At 41.1% G+C, this 15,553-nt stretch overlaps 1 protein-coding gene across 7 annotated transcripts; it reads left to right on the forward strand.

Moving 5' to 3' along the window:
• The first annotated feature begins 84 nt into the window (after positions 1 to 84).
• SCAR (wiskott-Aldrich syndrome protein family member 3 SCAR) lies at positions 85 to 14,632 on the forward strand. 7 transcript variants are annotated; one of them, XM_076184919.1, is made up of 12 exons: positions 86 to 218; positions 2,214 to 2,320; positions 4,201 to 4,393; positions 4,503 to 4,650; positions 6,984 to 7,137; positions 7,250 to 7,364; positions 7,605 to 7,634; positions 8,306 to 8,452; positions 8,831 to 9,086; positions 9,189 to 9,736; positions 12,432 to 12,519; positions 12,641 to 14,632. In XM_076184919.1, exons 3-12 carry the CDS (start codon positions 4,220 to 4,222, stop codon positions 12,805 to 12,807), a joined length of 1,827 nt encoding a protein of 608 aa, XP_076041034.1. In that variant the 5' UTR covers positions 86 to 218; positions 2,214 to 2,320; positions 4,201 to 4,219; the 3' UTR covers positions 12,808 to 14,632. The 7 variants fall into 7 exon arrangements, with proteins under 7 accessions (XP_076041027.1, XP_076041071.1, XP_076041081.1 ...); XM_076184927.1 differs by lacking the exon at positions 86 to 218 and adding an exon at positions 578 to 689; XM_076184912.1 differs by lacking the exon at positions 2,214 to 2,320 and having other exon boundaries at positions 85 to 218.
• Positions 14,633 to 15,553: the final 921 nt, after the last annotated feature.

Below are 15,553 nucleotides of genomic sequence, written 5' to 3' on the forward strand. Positions count from 1 at the left end.
ACAATTCTTTTTACTAAATATATGAACACATGTCCAAATTTACTTATGTTTGATTTAGATCGCATTTTATTATTTTTATGTGGATAGCCTAACTATGTGTTCTCCACCCATGAAGGAAGTTGTCAGGTTGAGAGAATTGTGTACAACGTATTCTGTGTAGTGCTGTAGCTGGGGTAATGCTAGTTTCCACCCGAACTACTGCCTAAATGTATTAACAGGTAACCCTTTCAAAATATAAAAGAGAACATTTTGTCTAGATAAGTAAATGTGAGTAAAATTACGTTTTCAAATCGCGTCATCATCACAGACGCCATCTTCGACTGTTTTTATATGATTAAAACTTATTTTTTTCTCAAATTTTATGTGAATTTGCTTATTTGGTTTCCATGCTTATATTTCATCATGTGTACTACATGTTAGTGAGTCGTATCAATGCATTGGTGAAGGTGTGACGTTGTTATTCTACCATTTGAAAGCAGACTTGGGTGGATTGTTTTGGTGACCCCTCCCCTCCCTCGGCACCTGTGCCCCTTGTAGCCTCTTATCGCTACTTCACTCTTAAGATTACGAACGCCACCGACACTTCCGAGCTCGTCTACATGTGGGTCACAAGTGTAGGCGGATTAAAAAATATATTTTAGCTCTGCGGTTCTATTTCCGTTGTGCTTCAAGTGGGACTTCGTGTCTGTGTGAGTCACAAATTGTGGTTGAAGGTTATCAGTTTTTTGAGAAAGGCGTGGCATAGATATCCATTATATTAAGGGTAATGTCAGTGGAATTTGTAGCACAATTGTTTTGTAAGGGTTCTGTGATCATGTTGTGAAGTTATTAGGCTTGTAGGTGAAGTTAGAAGATGAAAAGTTAAGATTTTCTTAGGTGTGACCTTGGTTTCTGGTGTAACTAAACATGATTTTGCAAACATTTTGTCAGTGATATATTAAAATAAATCTTTCAAAATATTGGTATTGGCTCAGTTCTGGAATAATAGGCCATGTCAATATTATAGAAATGTAGTTTTTACATAAAATAGTGTCTCATAGTGATGTAACTAATTTGAAATACTGGGAAATATTATAACTTGCTCATAGTCATATATCTCATATTTTGGGATGAAATAAGGGTCTTTTATGCACGGTTTCTATTCTGTTAGTGTAGTTTTTTAAAACTGGAGAAGTTATTGATGGCTGCTGTTCCTATATACATATACCGTCTTGATTAACCATGCAAATTTTTATGTGATTACTTCATTGCTTTTGAAGATTTATGTAAGCCAATGATATGGTCTAAAAAGATCTTGTAGGTCATTGGGAGAGCCTAGGGTTTGTCACAGTTTGCTAGAGCTACAGTTAGTGAAACTGAGGGTAACAATTCTCTTTTCAGCAAGAATTTACTTTTAATAAAAATACTAGTATTGTTGCCACTATATAAACAATATACCACATTTTTCTGCAAGTTTCATGTTCTATATCATAGTTTGCATGACTGGAATTTTACCTAATCTGGTGGGAATTTAGGGTAGTTTTTTTTTTTTTTTTTTCCTCCTCCTCCTCCCTCTGTTTCTCTCTCTCCCTTGCTTAAATTTTGAGGACGAATGTATGGGAAATGGGCATATTTTTGTGGAATAGTAGAACACAATCAAGACACAGCTTACCATATATCGACAGCTTTTTCCTCCTTACATGGGAGGTAGCCAAAAGCAAAGGCATAAAATCCACCTGAAGGGAGACACTATTCAAAACTTTAAAAAATGGCCCCAGTATCCTATTTTTTAAAACTTAAGATGTGTAATTCAGGACATTGTAGCCTAAAATTGGAAACTGAAAACTAATAAACTAATATTGTAACATCTTCAGCACCTAAACAATACAATTTCTCAAACGCCCCACAAGAATATAAGCAGGAAGAGAAAGAATTAACTTGTTTGCTACAGAAAGTTAGGTAAAAAGCCAAGGCATTCAACCGTCAATATAAAATCAAAATTACGCCATAAAATTGAAATGTCAAGGAAGGACATAATATGAAAGATCTCTAATGATGATTGTTGCCCATGGGTACAAACTTCAATAGTGTGTACCATAGTAACAAACATGTCATGTAGTACATTTGCCATAGTAAATTTTTAGAAGTGCACACCTATGCAATTTAGCATTATATAATTAGATATTAATTTTGTAAATTATAATACATCAATGTAATATGTTTTTTCTTGGCAGAAATCAATAACTGAAAGTTGCCAAAAGCAATGCACTAGGAAACAGCCGCAACGACTGCTTGAGACACCATCTTTGTCCTGATAGATGCAGAGGATGAAGAAATTAAAGTATGATAGATTCATCTATTCTAACCTAAACTGTAATTAGTAGTGTGGTACCTATAATTCTAGATGTCACCATAATTGTTGTCATTGTGTACATTCCTTTGACCTCTGCATTTATCAAAACAAAGATGGCATCTCAAGCATTTGCCATGGCTCCATTATGCGCATCTCTTTTAGCAACTATTTCTGTCATTGATTTCCACCAAGAACTATGTGTATTATGTTGATGTATGATGGGTTACAAAAGTATACATGCATATACCAAAGGCTTTTTTCCCCTTTACACGGGAGGTAGCCAAAAAGAAAAAGGCATAGAAATCACTCCTACCCATTCCATCCCTTACAAACTCCACTCCCCTCCACCCTCTTCCCTCCCTCACATCTTGGCACCTCCTGGATGATGGGTCATCCCTGCATCTCGCCCACTGCCCTGGGTCAGAAGCAGTGTCACAAGACACTTCACATCCACAGTGTCTTGCAACACTGCTTCGGACCCAGGGCAGTGGACAGGATGCAGGGTTACAAAAGTAATATTTAATTTTCTAATGTGTTGCATAGATGTGCACTTCTAAAAAATATCCTTGCTTATGCTATAGTTTCATGCTAAAACTCTCCAATACTTGATGGGTGAGGTTTGTTAGTATTGTGCTAATGGAGTGTCTCTTGAATCCATGATGTTTTGGTGTTGCAGGGATGTATGTTTTATCAAGAATCACTCTCTTGAACTGTTTAGATCAGTCCATAGGTCCTGGCCTCTCTTTAGATGTGGTATAGAAGAGAGGGACAGTCTGTAAAATGCTGGGTTCATAGTCATTTTGTTTGGCTTGAGAATGAGAAACAGGTGTTTACAAATGAAGAAAGAGTTCTAACTATATCTCATCTTTCTACATTTTTTTTTTTTTTTTTTTTTTTTTTTTTAATATTATTATTATTATTATTCCTCTTCTAGTTGTTTTTCACTTTCCACACCTTTTCATTGGACATGGGGTATGTACTAAATCTCATGCCATGTTATGATTATAGTTAACAAAGTGACTGAAGAGATCATATTAATATTGCACAGTAAACATGTTGCAGGATGAGGGAATTGTTTCTTGTTTATTTTTGGTCTGTTTTTGCACTGCGAATTCCTCAAGGAGCAGGAACATCCTGCCCCCACGTGCAGGCTCATAACTTACATTGAATTAATATGATTGCTTGCTTCAGTTTGATGTGTTAGCATATTGGGCCTGATAGGCAGAAGGAAGTTTATATCCGGCAGAGGCCAAGGGATCTGTAGAGTGCTCAGTTCTCAAATCACATTGGCCATTGGATAAGTGTGTGCCAATAATAATGTTGATATATACATCTTTCATATCTAAATACTCTTCATGATTACATAAAGTCATGTTTTTAATGTTGATTCACAAAAGAAAAATGTTGGTAAACAACCTGAACCTTTTATGTACATCCCTTTTGGCGTGGGTGATGGTTACTGAAAAATGTCTAACCTTTTTGAAACATCTGCTCTAGTGGGGCTATTATCCAATTTCCTTATTTGATGCCACAGTGCCTCAGCATGTGGTGTTGGTTGAGTTTGCTCTTGGGTGTAAGCAGGCTTCTTTTTTAGTCAATTTGTAGTTTTCAGTATTTTAAGTGTGGATGATATGGCCTTAGATGAATGAGTAATTTGTTTGGCATTGCATGCATTTTTAATTATTTTTATTTTATTGATTTATTTTAATAATGATAATGATAATAATAATGTGTGTGTATGTATATATATACTTTTTTCAAGTATTCAAGTTTTGTGGAGTTCAGATTTTATTGTATTTTATGATTATTTGTACAATTTCATTTAGTTTGTTCATGAAAAATACTGACCCACTCCCTCCTCCTGACAGAGCATAATCACGTGCGAGGATGCCGCTGTTGAAGCGGGTGGTGTCACCCGTTCACGTTTCCCGTGTTCCCTTGGTGGAAGAATGGGTGACAGATGAAAATGGGCGCGTCTTTCAGGCACTCTTGCCCGCTACAGACCAGCCCCAAGATTTAGAAGCCTTCACAAATCTCACACTCGCTAACCTTGTCACACAGGTAAGCCGTTTTGCATCTGAAAGTTGTTGACTATTATGTGCCTTAGCACGATTTCTGTTAGATTGTGATATAACCTCCCCCAGTTTAGTAATTTTGTTTTCTCTTTCAGCTTTCATCACTGTCACGCCATGCAGAAGAATTATTTGGAGAACTTATAGCTGATTCTTCAGCCTTGCTCGACCGAACAGTGTCATTGCAAGGCAGAGTAGACAAACTTTCTGTTAAAGTTACAATTCTTGACAGCAATGTCGAAGAAGGTGAGAAATGTTTATTTTAGTATTGGGCAGCTTGTGTGGTGACACATCAATTTGAATTTCAGCACTAAATGTCATAGCTGTGTTTTGGAGTACAAGGTCAAAGTGTATGAAAGGAATATACTTGGGTGGGGGTAATTAGAGTGAATTTAGAAGGCAGAAGTAGAGAAATGTGTTGCAAAATGAGAGACGTATAGAAAGAGATTGTATGGTGAGGAATGTCTGACCCTCAGTTGAGGGGTGTCGTGTATTAAGTTTAGGTGTAATTCGAGTTAGTCAAGTAACATGATCCTTTTTGTTTCACTCCCCCTTGTACACTTGCTGGCTACTCCCACTCACTACTCCCCCTCACTCACTTATCCCTGCTATGGAGCAGTTGAAATAAAGAGAGGGAGAGTGAATTGTTTGAGGTGGAAGGCTTGAGAAAGATGGTAGGTCTTACAAAAAATTAATAGCTAGAAATATGAAAGTGATGTAGACAGTAGTGGGGAAAGTTGCCATCAGGCAGTGGATTACAGAGTGGCAGGGTGGTTTTGGACATGGAAAATATGAGAACAGACTAGCAAAAATTATGTACTCAGTGGATGGAGTTAGGTTGTAGATCAAGACTGGTATGGATGGGTTGGTTGAAAGGGGGCTTTGAATGTGGAATGTTAGGGAGGGAACAGTGTTGAAGATAGAAGTGAATGGAGGGAGATGGAATGAAAGATGGGAAGGTGAAAATTGGATGGTCTTGTATATTTTGTGAATTATTTAAATGGAGAGTGGGTTGTCATATAATGAAGTGATGGGTAAATTAGATGTGGCTGTCAGGTCCTGCTTTGGAAGAGCTGCGTCTCAGCTTTGCCTCTAACCCAAACGTGATGGTGGAGGACAGGAACAATCCTTCAATTGAGAGGTGTTGAGATGAGAGGGTACCTTAAATAAGTTTTGATTCACCTTGACCTAAACAGCATGACAGAGGCAGGGATGACCCAACATTTATGTGGTGCTAAGATGAGGGAGGTGACAAATGGGTTTTGTGTGGTTGTAGGATAGGGGGTATGCATTAGACCACTTCCTCTTTAAGTGGATGACTATTTGAAGCATCTAGAATTAGAAGGGGTAAATGCCACACCTCGGTGTGGAAATATGGTTCTTAGTGCATTTGATGCTAAGGGGCAAAATGGCTTATTTGTGATGCTTTGTTTGGTCTGCACAGTATGTATGGTACGAGTTTGTGTTTTGACTCTTCCACTCCACCAAAGACTAGGAGCCTTTATTATGTGTGTATGTTTTTGATTAATTTTGTTTTATTAATTGAAGAGAAGTGCTTAGGGAGTGCAACAATTAGGAGTGAATGGAGAGGGATTGTAAATGGATGAAGAAATGTGGCTCAAAGTATTTGTGTCTGCTCAACATTTTTTGAAGTGGATTATGAAGCAGTGGGGGTGATCTTTCTCCAGCTTTTTGAGCCCTGTTTTGGAAGTACTATGTCTTGCTGCCTTAGAATGTGGCAGGGAACAGATGACTTGTCCACAGGGTGGAAATGGGTTTTGAGTGGATGTATGCTTTGATATATTCAGTGAAAGAATGAATAATAGAGCTCTGATTTTATATTTTATAACGGAAATGTCATGATGCATCACCGAGTCATTGTATGTCAGGCATTGATTCTGCACATGAGAATTTGACTTGTATTGAAGAGGTTCAGGGAGAGATTTTGGAGGAAGTGGATAGCTTTACATACTTGGGTGCGAATGTGGTGGTAAAGGGAAGAGTGGAGGTTAGAGGTAGAATGTAGGTTGAGAGAAGTAAGTAAATGCATTGGGGGATTAAAAAGTGTAATGAGAAATAGACATTTGGGAACGAGATGGATCGATGAGGTAAAAGGGGAGTTGGGAAAGAGGAGAATGTCTGTTGAGGGAGGAAAGGAGAAGACAAGATAGGGGTGAGTGGAGAATGAATATGAATGATGCTGTGATGCATGGGAGTGGGTGGGGGATGGGGGGTGAGGGATTATGTATGAATGATATTTTGATGCAGCCTCAAGGGATTTCTCCCCATCTTTTTCTGCATGAGGGGATGTAGAGGTGGGGTCGCTGATTAAATGAAGCAGCCTTGCTGTGGATATGCTTTATCTTGCAACATTGCCTCTGATCCAGGGCAGTGGGCGAGATGCAGGGATGACCCGTCATCCAGGAGGAGCCAAGAAAAGAGGGAGTGGAGTATGTGGAGATAGAATGGATAGGAGTGGATTTATGCATTTGACTGTCTACCTGCCTTTTTATAGTGGGGGTGGGGGAAAGCTGTTGGTGTGTGTATGTATGTATACATGTATACTTTTTCTTTTACAGTATCTCTACAAGATATTCATATGAGGAAGGCTTTCAAGTCATCCACTATGTTTGACCAACAAGTTGTTTCACAAGACACCATTCCAACTGGTATATTAGAAACCTATCAGATGTGTGAACGCCCACCGCCTCTCCACGAACTGAATCCCTACAGGTGAGAAATCCGAGAATCGTAGAAAGGATGCAGTTGTAGATGATACGTAAGTGTTCATAACTTGATGAAGGCATTCGTTATTGATTTATATTTAATTTTTTATGTGCATCAGAGACGATGGCAAGGATGGGCTCAAGTTTTATACAGATCCTTCGTACTTCTTTAACTTGTGGCGGGAAGAAATGACCCGGGAGACGGAAAGGCTAAAGCACGACAAAAAGCCTAAAGTGAGTGCACTCAGCCATTCTGCTACGTACAAATTAATCATTCATTATATTATCATCAGTACCTGGTCATGCTTCATTATAAATAATTTTTACCAGTTTTCAAATCTTTTGTTTATAAGAATATTTTGACACTATTTGCACTAGCAACCCAACAGCAGTTTTTACACTTGTGTTGATTTAGCTTATGATCGCTTTGCCGAGGGCTGAAGCCAAGTAAAGTGTGTTTATTCCCTTTTGTAGCATGCTCATTCAGGAGACCACCGCAGCGAGGCAAGTTACAGTTTTACCGCATGAATTTGTAAAACGGGGCCGGGCATGTCTGTAGTTCTTATCTATTATTTTCAGTTATTTACGGCTCCTTGAGTCGTTTGCTTTTTCTTCACATTTGAAGCCTTTCATTATGAAATTTTAACCAAATTCACTAGGGCTCTAAAGATAATTTTTGTTTGGTATCATTTAGTGCTGGTGGGAGATTAGTTTGCAGTTAGCATGCATAGTAGGTACTTATTCTGTGTCTATAACACAGTTAGACTCGTGGAACATTCTTTATTTAGAAACATGCAGTGGATATAATATTTTGAGTAAGGCTGTTTACAGGACCTCAGTGAGTGGCTTTCTGGTGTTGGTAGAGATCATAGGAGATGGTTTTGTTGCTTGGATAGTGCTGTTTACTTCAGGAGTCAGGGTTTGCATGCTATTCACAAAGTATCACCTTTTAATTTGTTCTCATAACTGTAATATTATTACATTTGTTTATTTGTGCTTAAGAATTCTTTCTAGAGGCTGATCATGTTGGTTTAGAGTTACGATTTTGTTTGCAGAGGCTCAACATATTCATTATCCTGACATATTTTGCAGTTTATTGGTTGCATTCTAAAAAAAAAAAAATCTGGTTACTGTTTTTAAAAGTTGAATATAAACTTTTTGTTTCATCACAACAGCCGAACAAGCCCAAGGGTGAAAATCGGCAGAAGAAACCGAAGGTGCGACAAGCGGGCAACACTAGGGAGAGGCAACGGCAAATGGCCATCGCCCATGGAGAATACATCGGACCAGAGTACAGGGCACCAGCTAATCAGGTCAATCAGGTTAGTATTTTTTCAGCTGAGTTTTTGTAAAAAAAAAAAAATACAATTCTAGAAATGGTCACTTGTGTCCCAATCCCTCGTTTTTCTTCCCTCGCCCTTTCTCCTCCACTCCATCCTCTTCCCAGATTTCTCTCCTTTAATTCTCCTCACTTATTTTCACTCCCTCCCCTCCTTTTTCTTTATCTCTTGTTCTTCTCCCCTACTCTCTTCTCTCCCTTTCCTGTCTCCCCTTTCTCTCCGTTTTCCTCTCCTCTTTTCTCTCCCTCTCCTCCCCTCCTCACTCACTTCTCTTTCTGTCCCTGTATCCATATACAGAATGTTCTAATTTGTAAGACCTGGAAGTGGTATAGACTTTTAAAAATGTTAATTCCTTTCCAGCAAATATATGAACAATCAAATGTAGATGGAAGACCAATGCGGCCAAATAGTATAGAGTTACGAGGCCCATGCGAACAGGGTGGTCTAGAAGGTTATGGTGGCCAGGGTCCAGTGCCTGCACACACTTACTCGCCAACGCACGAAGGAGAAATACCACAACACTTTCCTCAGCAGCCATTCCAGGACCAAGCTTACCAAGACCACTACACATCTTATCCTCAGCCTACCTACACACCAGAAGGAGGTAACTCGCGTAGTATGTAATGCAGAGGTTTGTTCTAGGTTGGCCATAAGCATGACTTGTGCTCTGTTAATTTGCTGTTTGATTTCTTTGAAAATGATGAATACCTTTTCGCAGGTGGCACACCTAGTCGAAGCTCTGCCCAGAGATCTGTGGCAGGGCGGCCTTCTCAGCCACCACCAGCACCCCCAAGTGGAACCAACACTCCAACTCCTCCAGGAAGTTCCCACAATGGAACTCCGACAAGAGTACGTGGACCATCACAAGGCCGGGAGTCCTTGCCCCCTCCCCCTCCACCACCAGAAGCAAAGGATGCCACCCAAGTATCACAGGTGCCACAAGGTAATGGCGGGCCAGCTGCGGTGCGAGGATCCTCAATGTCCCCAGTGCCATCACGACAGATTTCTTCCCCGCATATGGGTCAGCGGCAAGTTTCTTCATCCCAAGAACCAGATTTACCACCGCCACCTCCGACTCCAGACAAAGTGCCTACTGAACCGGAGCCGCCTCCACCCACTCCGCCACCTCCACCACCCATTCCAACCCTGGCCACTGGCCCAGCAGCTCCTCCACCACCTCCACCGCCACCATTTCCTCATACTCTTAATGGTAGTGAACCAGGAGCCATACCAATGCCAGCAATGCCAAATGGAGTTATTAAGCAAGTAAGTTTTTAGTTTTGTGGTTATTAGATTTACACCAACCATTTCTAGCTCGAGACTACCCTTGTATCATTTGTTTCCTCTTGTCCTCCATATTTCTTCTGTCACACATTGTAAATTTATAGTATTTTACTCTCCTCACAACTCAACATTTTACCTCCCAACATTTATTTTTGGTTACCCTCACCACCCAGTCACTTGTCTCTTCCATACATCAGTGCATACATGTACCAAAAGGCCCTTTTATCCTCTGTAAGGGGAAGGTGACTTAACCAAGGCAATGTTTCCGAATAAAGTCCTCATACAAACACATCAAAAGGCATTTTCCTCCTTATAAGAGGGGAAGCCAACTCAAAGCATACAACCATCTAACACCCCAGTCCTGATACTTGCCTGTACTCTCGCATATCCTTCCCTCGTGCCTTTCACTTTCTCTTCGTATTTTTTTCTTCTGTCAATCCACATTTTCCCCACAGTTCTCCATCATGCTTTCATATATATATACCAAAGGCTTGTTCCCCCTAACAAGGGAGGTAGCCAAAAAACAAGACATAAAATCCACTCCCACCCATTCCATCCCCATATACTCCACTCCCATTCACCCCCCCTCGCTCCCTCTTATTTTGGCTCCTCGTGGATGACTGATCATCCCTGCATCTTGCCCACTGCTCTGGATCAGAAGTAGTGTTGCAAGACACAGCACATCCACAGCAAGGCCACTTCAGTAGATCAGTAACACACTCCTCTCTGTCCCCTCATGCAGAAAAAGGGAAGACATGGAGAAATCCCTAAGGGTCGTTTTTTCTTTCTTTTTCCACACAAACCCACTCCCTTTCATGCATCACAGCATCATCCATACACAACAGTTTTCCATTCACCCCTGCCTTCTGTGTTCTCCCTCCTCCCATCCTTCTTCAACAGACATCCCCCCTCCTTCCCAATGCTCCTTTTATCCTATCCATCCATCTCATCCTTGGTCACCCCCTCATGTTCACTCCCTCTACCTCTGCCTTCCACACCTCTTTTATTCATCTTTCTTCACTCATTCTTTCCATGTGTCCAAACCATCCCAATACTCTTTCAGCAACCCTATTTCCCAACTCCCTTTCCTCCCCCACTCTCATCCTCACCTCGTTTTTCACACTATCCAACCTAGTAACCCCTATCATACTTCTCAGGCACCTCATCTCAAACACATTCAAACTCCTCTCTTCCTGTCTTATGTTCTATGTTTCTGCCCCAAATAGTGCTGTTGGCACAATCACTCCTTCACACAGGCTCCTTTCAGCATCCTTTCCCAAATGTATTGCTCATCACACTTTAATCCCCCAAGGCATTTACTAGCTTCTCTCAATCTACATTCTACCTCCACCTCCAGTCATCCCTTTACTGCCACATTTGCACCCAAGTATCTAAAACTATCCGCTTCCTCCATTCTGCTACCACTTTCTCCCCTTGTACATCTTGTCACCTTACACCCACATTTATCTTCAACTTCCTTCTTTCGCACACCTTCCCAAACTCTTCAACTTCCTCAATCCCTCCTCTGATCCTGCCACAAGCAGTGTCATCAGCAAACAATAACTGGCTTATCTCCCACTTTTCTCTATTTCCTTTAACCATCTTCAATCCCCAACCCATCACCCTTGGATTTATCTCTCACACCACCCCATCCATGTATAAATTGAACACAAGGTGACATAACACATCCTGGCAAAGTCCCACCTTGTCCTCAAACCACACACACTCTCCATTTCTGATTCTAACACAGGCTCTACTACATACATATACCAGAGGCTCTTTCCCCATTACAAGGGAGGTAGCCAAAAAACAAAGGCATAAAATCCACACCCACCCATTCCATCCCCATATGTTCCACTCCCATCCACCTCCCCTCCCTCTTATCTTGGCTGCTCATAGATAATGAGTCATCCCTGCATCTTGCCCACTACCCTGGTTCAGAAGCAGTGTCACAAGACACAGCACATCCACAGCAAGGCCGCTTCATTAAATTGGCAAAAAAAAAAAAAAACACTCTTTCCCCTCATGCAGAAATGGAGAAGACAGGGAGGAATCTGTTCGGGCTGTGTCAATTTATTTTTCACACATACTCCTTCACCTCTCCATCCCCACCCACTCCTTTTCATGCATCACAGCATCATCCATACACGACCATTCTCCATTCTCCCCTATCTTCTGTCCTCTCCCTTCCTCAACAGACATTCCCCTCTTTCCCAGTGCCCCTTGTACCCCATCTGTCTCATCCCTGGTTGCCCCCCCCCCTCATTTTCACTTCTTTTACTAATCTACTACTACTTTCGTAAAAAAATCTGTACTGCTCTTAACAGCTTTCTTCCAATTTCATATATCTGCAATACTTCCCACAGCGTCTTTCTGACTATCCCCGTCATAAGCCTTTTCCAAATCCATAAAGACCAAAAAAACGTTCTTATCTCTTCCTAAACTTTCTCACATGTCCTACCACATAGATCTTATCTATCCATACATTCACATTGCCTTAAAGCTTGATTCTATCATACACTCCTTTCACATTGCCTTAAAGCCTATTTGTGTGCGCCTTTGTGCTTCATTAAGTCTTCCCACTTCCTTTATTTAAAGTTGCTATATAGGAGTAAAACAATGCTACAGAGATTGTCCTGACTTAGATTTATATGTTTTCTTTTTTTCACCCTTACAGCCCGTCATCAAAGTTGAGCCAAAGCCGAAGAAAACAATCCCTGTTGAAACTGATTCTAGAAGTGATCTTCTTGAAGCAATTAGACAGGGTAAATATATTTGTTTCCACTGAAAGTATCCCCATGTTGTATGGTGTTGATTATATTATTTTTGTTGTTGTTTCATGTTAAAATTCATTGGTGGTATTTTTCATTTTCTTCCCGTTTTTAGGCATCAAACTGCGGAAGGTTGAAGACATTAAAACAAAGCCCAAGGAAGAGCCAGAAGCAGATGTTGCATCTATTCTTCAGAGACGTTTTGCCTTTGAGATGAGTGACAGCGAGTCCTCGTCAGACAGCGAGTACGACAGCGATGAGTGGGATGAAACCAGTGCCTAGACAACTTGATTTCCTCAAGTTCAAGAGAAATTAAATGAAATTTGAAAAACGTTTCATGGGAAATGCTCAAACTATGTTAGTGTGAAATTATTCCAGGTGTAGAAGAGTTGTAAGAATTTCTAGATTGGGTCTTATTAGACATGAATCTTGATCAAGTGATTTGGTCCTGTTGCCTTTAAGTCTAGGTTCATGCACAGTGAGAATGGAGAGTCATTTTTGCCTACTTATGATAATTCTTAAGACCAGTCCTCGAGGTACTGAGAAGGCTGTACGCTACACCGGTCACAAGATGAAGTAGCAGTAATGTAAACCAAACACAAGCACAACTATATTAGGAAACTCGCACAACTAACTTGTAAAGGCTTCATATTCCCAGGTAGCAAAAGATTATTGCTCTGCTGCCTGTCATAACTAGAAATGCTACAGGCACGACATATATATATACATATATATATATATAGGAAATGGAAGAAAAAGAATGGCATTTTATTCCGGAAAGCTGCCACACACAACCTCAAAAACAATCCTAGTGTACCACATAAGAAGGGTTTGGGGCACTGCAGAAATCAGTTAAGTACTACTCTAGGCTAGTCATTGTGTACATGTAGCAGTACTGCTGTATGCAGCTGCCCTTGCCAAGCATCATTCAGCCCATCAGGGGTGGGGGTACAAAATTGGGAAGAAGAGAGCAGGGTGGTTGTCTTTCCATTTTCTTGTAACTTTTCCCCTTAATGCCCCAGTGCTCTGTAGCTCACAAAGTTAGGTTGTGGACTCCTACACCATGTTCGCCTCGATTTGGAGAAATCCAGTTCATGGCCCCGAGTGGGACGTCACCATAAATCAACGGGGGGGTCTCCAGTGTGTCATTCAAATGCATCAAAATGCTACTTATAAACTTTGCCCTCACTTTATTATTATTTTTTAAATGCCTTCAAACAATTTTCCAGTATTGGTCCAATATTTTGTTTAAAAGTGGACATACCCAGTTTAACAAATGGTGATATTTGTCGTGGCCAAGATGCTACCAAGTTCAAATTTTCTTGTATGCGTACCTTTGTTAATTTAGATTCATCATGTATACCAAATTAAGTTTGTTATATACATATTTGTTGGATTTCATATTACTTAGTTTATAACTGCTATACTCCCAAGTGAAATACTGAGAAACATATATTCCATATGTATTATAGCTCACATACTGTCTTCACATATTTTTCCTTGTACATAGTTTCATTCATGTCATTTTGGCTTTATGTGGAGTCTTGCTGATTTCCCTTCCCTGCCCCCTCTTCTTACTCATCAGCCACAAATATTTTACCCATAGATCTGTGTCAATTCTTCCTCAAGCCAATGGGCGAGATTTTTCCCCCCCATGATTTGCTTCACTGACGATATTGAGCCTTCAGATTCTTTGATTTTGTTAGGGCTGCTGCTGGCTGTCACACGGGGTCTGCCCCTCTAACCCTGGTCCCCGTCAGGATAAAGGGGCAGTTCATACCCTCACATGCATGCTCTTCCAGTCTTCTCCACAATTTTTTATATATATATATATTTTTTTTTATATTTTTGGTCAGTGAGTAACAGAAAAAAGTGTTATATTTTCTGTTACATGTTTAGTAAACATATCAAGGCAGTATTGATAGTTTGCGAAAAGGTTTACGTACAGTGTTCAAGACAACAAAGAAAAATATAATGGATTTCTTAATTATAACGTGGTGGTGCTGGGAGAGCGAGGCAAGCCACTTTGTCTCTTGCTATCCACATCTTTACTGATGAATTCATATATATGTACCAAGATTTCTTCCTAATAAACTATGAAAATGTATTAACCCTTTTCATATCCAAGAGAGTGAACATGAGGGGCCAAGGATGAGATGGATGGGTGGGGTAAAAGGGGCATTGGAAGAGGGAATGTCTGTTGAGGGAGAAGACAGAAGATAGGGGTGAATGTTTTTTTTTTTTTTTTTTTTGGGGGGGGGGTGACGTCACTCCCACGGGCTTTGAGCCTGTGCGGTGGTGTTTATGGAAGACACACCTTGCAGAGAGGAAGTGGGATGGTGTAGCTAGTCAGAGGAACATGGGGGTGGCAGTGGAAAAGAGACTACATTTGTTAGAGCGGCGGCGGACGCTCTAGTAGCTGACGGAGCTCGTGGGGGCTTTGGAGGCAGCTCACAAGACCTTCAGGGAGCGCCGGTGGTCTCCGTCTGAGGAAAGAGGTGGCGGGGCAGTCGCTCAGGTAGTGCTGGAAGTCTGTATTTTCGGCGTGGCAATGGTTGCACCGGCGGTCCTCCGTGGTGCACCGAGGATTCAGTTGCCAAAAGCAACGGTCCTTGAGATACAGCCTGAAAACCAGCTTTTCTACCCGTCTCAGAATGGAGCAGGGGAGTAATAGAGGTTCATATGCTGTCATCCTCTTGTAACAACCCGCCTGTTAGGAAATCTCTGCCTCCAGACTGTGTTGGAGGTGCCACTGCGTGCGTGCTAATGAAGTTGGAGCTGGCTCCCGATGGGAGGGACCTGGACGTCGACCCTGGAGCGCTGGCGAGCAGCCGCTGCTGCCGTGTCAACGAGGTCGTTGCCATGGGCACAGACATGACTTGCCACCCGGTTGCTATTGACATTCCGTCCAGCACGATGTAATTTGTGAAGGAGCGCAAGTAGGTGGACATTGTCTCTGGATTCTGCGTGTTGCAAGCAGCTCATCAGGTTGAGTCGGTGTGGATAACCACGGAGTTAATGTGGGATA

This window comes from Oratosquilla oratoria, chromosome 1 (assembly GCF_046742065.1).
Source record: "Oratosquilla oratoria isolate Oo_2021 chromosome 1, ASM4674206v1, whole genome shotgun sequence".
NCBI classification, from domain to species: domain Eukaryota; kingdom Metazoa; phylum Arthropoda; class Malacostraca; order Stomatopoda; family Squillidae; genus Oratosquilla; species Oratosquilla oratoria.